This window comes from Drosophila biarmipes, chromosome 3L (assembly GCF_025231255.1).
Source record: "Drosophila biarmipes strain raj3 chromosome 3L, RU_DBia_V1.1, whole genome shotgun sequence".
Taxonomy (NCBI): domain Eukaryota; kingdom Metazoa; phylum Arthropoda; class Insecta; order Diptera; family Drosophilidae; genus Drosophila; species Drosophila biarmipes.
Window position 1 is genome coordinate 22,142,121 of NC_066613.1, and position 8,821 is coordinate 22,150,941.

The window sequence follows — 8,821 nt, forward strand, 5'->3', positions numbered from 1 at the left end:
ACCACTCCCCTCGCCGTGCCCTCTCTTCAGTTCAATTTCTTTGGGAACTTTCCTCCACGACTTTTCTTACGTTTTTTGTAATAATACCCACGCTTGGTATGGGAATTTCGATCGGAAGTTTAAACAGCGATGGTTTATGGTCTTCCGAATACCCTAAACAATTTCGGTCTTTTACTTTCAGTTTTATGTAATTGATTTCCTTTAAAACTAAAGTGTTCAAATTTGTAGAAAATATTTTAAAACTGCTGCCAGCAATCTAGGTCTAAACTAAACATTTAAATTTTAATAAAAGTTGAAAATTATTAAAAAATATTAAAGTTGTAAGGCCTGTTTTCTTCTTGTCCGCATAGCTGAATTTTGATTTATAATTCCTCAGTTCAAAATGCGTTTCAATACTGAAATTTACTTCAGTTAGAGGTCGAAAATGCATTTTAAGAGAAAACTGTTCTTGAAATTTAAAATGTGAAGCCAGAAGAGTATGTTCACACTTCTACTCGTTCCTTTTCCCACTCTCTGCTACGTTTTTTCAGTGTTCATTTTGCTTTCTTTTGCATTTTTTCTTGGAACAAAGTTGCCGCTTTATTGTTTCGATTTAAGTTACTTTGTATGCTGTCAACGTTGGGTAAGATGGTTATATAGCGAGTGTTGGTGCCGAGCAGGAGGTGGCTTGAAATGTTGGCCCGGGATGGTGGTTAAGGGAAGCTTCTCTGGGGGTTTGGGTTTTCAGTTTGTGGGTGGCCAATTCCTGGGTCCGAAATCGTTTGGAAGCCGCTTTGGGTTTCATTGTTGCCTGGTTTTATTTCATGACTGGGAAATAGGGGGAATGCGAGAATGGACCCGAGGCTCCGAGGCTTGTACTTTGATTTGTCGGCCCCACAATTTCACTTCGGCCCGGCATCGAGTTTTATGCTCGTTTAATGGCTGCGAATTTACTCGCTTTATGCGTCTTCGATAAGCATTTATTAGCGCCATGAAAATGGGGGGAAGCCGTCCATGGGCTGTGGGGGAGTGTGATTTTGCAGCGAGGGTAATGGTTACGGTATTGGCTTACTTTTTACTGGGTGGCCGATGGGGCGTATGATTTATTTTTATGTTATTCATTTATTTTTTATGCCTTGTCTCTCGCCCTTATTCGTTTGTCGTTTTGGGACTTTGTGGCTTCATCTTTGGGGTATTCAGTAAACCCCATGTAGCATATGCTGACAGTTTTTCCCTTTGGGAACTTGGCTGGTGAAATATTATACCAAATTAGGTGGGCTTTTTTGTTGGGAATGTTTTTGACAGGAAGTGGAAAAGTTATTGGTTACCTATTTTTTATGTATTTTTGATTGGCAATTTGATTTATTCTAATTTAATAGTATTTACTTATAACACATATCTCATTATTGAACTACTTCCCCACTTTATTTTCATATTTCTTGTAAAGCAGTTTCCTCTTTAAATTGGTTTCCCATCCATTTTTCCTTTTTCAGCTCCTCATCTCTGCTCCTTTCCCCATCTCATCTCTGATGTTTTATCCTTGTCACTGCCGCATCCTCTTTCCACAGCCATCAAGAGCACAGCCCCCACTTTCTCCTTGGCTATATTGCAATTTTTGCTGCTGTTGCCCATAAAACTTTTCCACAATTTTTCCTCCTCTGGTTTTCTTTTTCCCTGCCACACCCCCTTTCGCCAGAGGGCCGGTGGGGGCGGTGTAGGGACAACAACAAGGACAACATTTACTTGTCTGCTTAACTGCAAAGACAAACCTTACCCATCCCTCAACCCTCCCCCATCCCTCCCTGTAGCAAGCTGCTTTGCCTGTCATCTAAAATTCATTTTTATACTTGTATTTTCTCTCTTGCTTTTTTACTTTTTTCCTATTTTTCCCTGCCACTGCTGCTTTTTTATTTCAGTTCGTTTTTGCCATTTTCCTTTCTTGAGCCATTTTTATTATTTTTGTCATAAGCTCTGTGTGTGTGTGTGTGTGTGGGAGCGGGGAGGCCGGATGTGCTTGTGTGAGTGGCGGCTTCTTTATATATTTTTCATTGTGCCACGCAAAACCCCCCTGCGCCTCCCCCTCCCTACCCCATGGCTCCATCCAAAACTCACAGAAGTCAAATACGTTTTAATATCTTTTCTCTCTTGACATTTTCACTACAGTTATGTTGCCATTTTTCCTCTCCGCTTGTGTGCGATTGTGTGTGTGTGTGTTGGGGATATATGTCCTTTATGCTCGTTAGTTGTGTGTGTGCGTGAATTTTTCTTCGCTTTTGGAGCTCACAGCTTCACGTAGTCGAAAGTCGCGCCAAGTTTTCCATCTTCTTCTTCTGTGCGAAAGTATGTCGACCTGTTTTTGTGGCTGTGTGGGTGCCGGGGCTTTCCATGGAAAACGCATCCTTCGCCTTCTATAATGCCCCTCGTTATATGTGTGTTTGTGTGTGTGTGGGCGCAGCTTAATGCCTTTTCCCAACCCCCTTTCGGCCACCCAACGTCCTTCGCCGGCTGTTGCAGGCTGCTGTCATTGTAGGAGCCAACATGTTCGCTTTCCCTCGGCTCCCCTTTCCCTTCCTTGCCCCCTGCGAAAAACCCAATCCTCAGTTTTCCTCGGCTCCCCGCACATTTCCACATTTTCTCCTCCATTTCGATGCAAGCGTAACATTTTGCGCCACAATTTTCCTTTTTTTCCTGGGTTGTCTTTTGCGTTAGCAAGGGGATACACTAGAAGGGGCTACTGCTAAATTATAAACATTCAAAATATGTATTTTTTAAAAAACTTTAATTTAATCATTTGTAAATTTAATAAACTATAATAAATACATTAAAAATTCGATTAATTTCAATCAAAACTTAGTTTGATATGTAGAAATGGAGGGAATTTATTTTTAATTTAAAGTTTTAAAACTTGTAATATTTATTTTAAGCAACATGTAACACTTATCAATAGTTTACTGATATTTCAAGTTGGCAAATCTGGTAATTTTTCTTATAAAAAGAGTGTTTAGGATTCCTGTACTCTTCACCCACTTATTTCGTGTCCTTCCTGCCCCACCCACGCCGCCCTTCCACTCACTTTTTCCCTGTCCCTGGGCGGCATGCAATTTTTTCCTCCGTCTGTGTTCGCCTGCTCCGACTTGAGCTTTTAAAAATATTTTTCCTGAATTCTCCACTCGCCAAACACACGGAAAGTTAACCAAAATGTGGGATTTACTTATGTACCCGTGGATGTACATAAAAGGAATGCACGTATATTCAGGGGCTACTCTATGAAATGGTCAACGGAGACCCCACAAACCCAGCCACCCACTCGCAGAACAGAACGTGTAAACATTATGCAAACATACCCGCCCACTTTCAGACAGAGAACATTCGGAATTACAATCCCCAATTACCATCACCTGACTGCATAATTAAATACAAAACGATTTTCCTTTTAATCTGCGGATGCAGAACAAAATGGAGAGCACAAAAACGATGACACGCCCCCCAAAAAGGGCCCCCAGCCCTAAGCCGTGGAACCGCACATAAATAATTAAAAAGGAAAATTCCACAATTGCAAAAAGGTCAGCGCATAAAAATTACGAAAATCGAATATTAAATTACCAACAGCAGGGAAAGCAGAAAATGTCGTTCTGCCGCAGCCGACATTTGCTCGACTTAACCCAACTTAACTGCTTGACAGCAAATTTTGTAAAATGTAATTAACCAGCGCCGGCTTCTATGGTCGAGGAAAATGGGGAAAAGCCGAGCTGGTAAACAACCGAAAAGGGAAAAAAATGGGGGGAAAAGGACGAGAAGGTGGGCAGAAATAAAAGCCAAACGAAATGGGGAAAATCAACAGAACTCGTTGACATAATTTTCAAGCATCTCAAGGGGTGAGAGGGAGATAGCCAGTTCGGAAAAGGGGATGAAAGTGGAAAGGCAATGTGAGTGTGTGTGTATGCTCACTTTATGGCTTTCACTTGCTGGCCCTTGCTGGGCGCCCAGTCGAAAGAGCTGGACTAGGAGATACCCGATACCCGGCTAAGTCCACAAACCACCAAGAAATTACAGAAGCCCAGGGGAAAATTATGTTAACAGAGCCGTAACAGATGCGAAAATGTTTAAATTGAGTGGAGATTGGAAAATTAGAGCTACGTCAGCTGAAGCAGAAAAGAAAAGAAAAAAATTGTAAACTTTAAAGTTATATTCTAGTATATCGTATTATATAATTTTGTATCATAACAAAAAAATTACGCTATACATTCATATTTAATATCGAATTTAGCAATTACTTTAGAATCAGAAGCACAAACAAAAACCCTTCCTAATATGCCTAACACTAACCAGTTCACCACACCTCTGCTGCCCTCATATCATTACTAAATAGTGCATGGGGTGGTCTGTTATTTTTCGGGGGTTTCGGTTTTGGCTGGCAACCATTTGTTGAACCTTTTTCCTTTTATTCCCTTTCTGTTTGCTCGGCCACAAAATTTGCGCCTCATTTTCACAGAGCCCCACCGCAGTAGCTGGCGAGCGAGACAGCGAAGGACCTTTCTCGTTAGCTGTCTCACTCGCTGGGTATACCTGTCTCTATCGCCGGGCAGTCTCTTTCCCTCTAGCCGCACGTGGCCTGTCAGGAAACATGCTAAGCAGCGGCTTCCACATGCTGAAAGTCATTTTGATGGCCCAACAAATTCATTCCCGCCACCTCTCGCCAGTTACAAACCACCCGAAGGGACCCCAGAGGCCTTCAACCCTATACACCGCCCGATACGTACGCCTTCCACCCCCCAGGCCACACTTGGCCCACCTCAATTCAATTTAACTTTCAACTTTAGCTCTCGCTTTCTCTCCGCTTTCTCCACCCCCCGAGCTGGCTCTCTCTCTCTCTCGAGCGGGTTTTCTATAATGGCATTTTTCCATAGAATTCGCTTGCTGCGAGTTCTGGGCGCCCAGTCGACTCCCGCGTTTGTCGAACGCAACCAACGAGCGGGCGAACCGAACGGCGAACGGAACAACGAACGAACAGCTGGCGAGCGAGTGCGACGGAACAACAGCGAGTGGGCGAGTGTGTCGGAGCGCCAGACGCTCCTGGGTTCCAGATTGTGAGTTTCGACTGCCGGTTCGCTTTAGTTGGGTAATACACTTGCAAAATTATCCCTCCTCATCCTTAAAAGTAAAAGAATTTACATTTTTGAACAACTAAAGAAAAAATAACAAAATATATCATGTCATAACATGAGTTCATAATAAATTAATATGAAATATAATATAATAACAAACTTTCTCATTGGCTTACATAAAACCTATAATGTGCCCATAAATACCAAATAAATTTTAGAAATACATATGTACTGTATAATATAATGACAAAAATTCTCTTCAGATTTTAGAAAACATTTTATATGCTTATAATTCCCAAGCAGTGATTCAGAATAAGCGCAGTATAAGTAATGTTTAATGCGAACTTTTTCAAAACTTTTTAATTAAATAATGTTATGATGCTTGTTATAAGAATCTTGAAATTAGAGCCATTTATTGTGATACGCCCTACAAGAAAACATGGTTAGAATTTATTTATTTAATAAAATATATATATGTCTTATTATTTTCAGTGCAAGGAGTCTACTTTATATGGATTGAGCGGGTGGCCTCCTCTCGCTACTGATTGTTACTGTTGTTGGCAAACTGTGCTTTTATCGTTTATTTGTGTCTGAGCTGAGGAGTTGGGACTGGGGTCTGCAAAGGGGTTTTGAGTTCCGTTTGTGGATGGTGTGTGCTGGGTGGTGGATGTGGGATGTGCTTCAGAACAAGTGCCCAAGCCGAGCACCTCGGACCAAAGAGGATCCCAAGAAAATCGTTTAGCGGATAAAGTCTTAGGGGAAGAGCTGCGCTCAGGGCAAAAAAACTCAAGTTACGAGAGCAAGAAGGCAAAAGATGAGCTTTTACCCCTGCAAAGTACCAGGCTAACAGATTCAGTTACTGGTTTTTAAGTCCAGCGGTTCTTAACGATTTTGTGGCATTAGCTTAGAGCTCTAAGGACTTATAATTTAAATATGTTACGAATATTATTGTTTTAACTCGTCAATTCCGTAAGATAACGAAAGAGATTGATAGGTAAAATGTTTAAATAAAATATGAGATACAGAGTTTTGTATGCAAATCCCATTTTGCTAAAAAGTTTGTGTGATGTTTATTACAATGACAAACGAGATCAAAGAAAAAGTGTGAAACAAAACCTTTTAACCCTACATAGCAAATTGGTTGACTCTTTTTTTTGGGCCCACCTAGCCCCCAGATGAGCCTTTTCAGATTCCATTACAAAGTCCATTAATCTGCCGGCAATCACAAATCGAACTTGCTCGGTGGTTCATTTAGCTGTCAGGCCCAGTCTGGACCGAAAGGACCAAAAGGACCTCCCCTAAGCGACAAACAAATATTGTCTGGGGTTTTATTTAACGGACAGTTGCCAGAATGGCAATGCTACCAAATTCAATTGCCACATCCGCCAGCGACTTGTCACGGGTGGTTGAAGCAAGACGCTTCTGCTCCCTGGATGCTTTCGGTTTTATTTCTGGGTGCGTAGTTCCCGGTGCCCGAGATCCTTGAGGGTTGCTCTCGCTGTTGTCATGGTCACTCGATTGCTGCAATTAATATTAAAAATGATTTCATTCCCGGTGGCTGCTGGCTGGTGGCTGGGCCTCCAACCCTCGCAACACCGGGGCAAAGTCGTTGTGATCTGTTTGTGGCATGGGTTCTGGGCACAATGGAGAGTGGGTGACGGGACGCCGATTCCGCATCTGATTGCGATGGTGATGGTGGTGTGTTAATGCATATTTCAGACACGTGCTGGCTACGCTTCTTTGATTTAATGCACAAGGAGCTGGGCGGCGAGTGGCAGTCGTCGGTGGCTGGGTTGGGGAAAATGGGAAAATGGTTTGCAAAAAAAAAATAAAATCGTTGCCATCGAGAGGAGCGGCAGAAGGCAATGATGAGCGGCTTAAAATATTTGTAAAGACCTTTTTATTAAAAACAAAAATCGGTTTTAAAGATTATTTGTTTGACTGGCGGCAAAGAAACCCCACTCCCGCGCCAATCCCTCCGCCTCGAGAACCTTTGTTTGCCTGGGCGTGATATTTTAATTACGACCTGCCGATGTCTGATGTAGATATGTAAATTCGAGTGTACGTGTGATTATTGAGTGCTTTGAATGCTGACTTACGTTCCTGGCGGTGGGGTGGGCCAACAGGGGCTGTCTTGGACCAGACGCACACAAAGGGTTAAATATTCGAACTATTAATGCGCCTGTGGAAAAGGAAAATGGAAATTTACTACCCAAAAAGTTTCCCCAAAAAACTTAGCCAGAACAGGCGCTGGTTTGGGCTTTCTTGTCCTTATAAAGTGGCAAACAATGAAAGGAAGCGCAAACTTTATCAGACGATTTGAAAGGAAATGACTTAATTAATATTGAAAAATGTGCGGCACTTTATTGGGTGGAATGATAGTGAAATAATGAGGATGACCAACCCTTGAATATTCTTAGCTAAGGGAGTAAAATTAAGGGTTAATTATAACCTCGTAAGCGTTATTTTCAAGTGTTTTTTAATTCAGTTTTTCCTGAAAAAAAAATTGTTTCTGAAGATATATTTTATTGCAACATTAATTGACAAAAGTTGTTTCGCCTTGCATAAATTAATTCACGCCTCTGCTATAAATTTCCATAAAAAAGGTAAAAAAAAAAGCTACTTGGGAATTCCGATGAACTTCGGTCTCCGGGGCCACAAAATTAGATTTAAGTTTAATTACCTAAACGATTTATAGATCCCTGAGGTGCTTTGCCGATCTATTAAAATTCCTTAAACGTATTTTTATTTCTTTTCTTATCCTTAACTATTCCTGGCTAAAATGTTTCGCTTATTTGCGGGACATATACCATTGTATTCCCCCTCTTGGTGCATATTCCCCTGACATATGCTCTCTAGCTTGGACCATAGATGGTGTTTCCAGACCCTCCTGAAACTCCTGGTCCCCCTTCTCGCCCCATCCATTGTGTTGGCACTTGCGAGTGCGTTTTTTATGCCATGTTAAGGCCACTTTATGCGCTTTTTATGAGTCCGCAGCATCATAAAAAAAATTCTTTTCCCACTCATACAACCAAATAGTTATGCTTTTGTGTGAACTGGCAAGCGAACACACAGCCATTTATGATTTTTTCCACTCACTTATATATTTTTATATTTATTGATTTTGTATTAAAAATGTAAGTGCGGTGCTTTTAGTTAGGTTGTTTTCTCCGCCCAGGATGGTGTAAAGTTTTTTATGATATTGAAATAAAGCGATACACATTCAATAAATATAAATAAATAACGTTAAACAGAACGAAAGGTTTTCAGAGCTTCGGAGCTAAAAGAAACGAGAAAAATGTTGAGTGTGGAATGAAAATGTTATATCAAATAATTGTAGTGCAAATATAAAAAGGATGGAATTTCTATACGAGTTTACTGTGGAGATTCGAATGTGTAATCCATATAAGTACACTTTTTGAATATAATTAAAAAATGCGAAATAAAATCATACCAATAATACTATTAGTGTGCAATAGTTGATTCGATTTAAAATTTAAAATATTTTTTTGCTATACCTATTTTCCTGTATTTTTCTCTGGCTTATTTTAACATTTATTTTATAAGGGTATCTTGTCGTTGATATCAACTTCTAAAGCATTTTTCCTTGTTTTTCTTGCTGAATGTAACATTGCCAAAGGGTGAAAGCAAAAATATATGCTGATATATATATTTACAAACAGGCGACGATTGCGACTCGATTATTTACAATTTGATTTTATTTTTACAGCCATTGA

General features: G+C 40.6%; 1 protein-coding gene across 1 annotated transcript; it reads right to left on the bottom strand.

Annotated features, from left to right (window-relative positions):
* Positions 1–469: 469 nt before the first annotated feature.
* LOC108034731 (uncharacterized) lies at positions 470–1,226 on the bottom strand. Its single transcript, XM_017109671.2, is given in 5 exon segments — positions 470–724; positions 726–755; positions 757–827; positions 830–894; positions 897–1,226. Coding segments are annotated over 5 exon segments (354 nt in total). The 5' UTR covers positions 973–1,226; the 3' UTR covers positions 470–612.
* Positions 1,227–8,821: the final 7,595 nt, after the last annotated feature.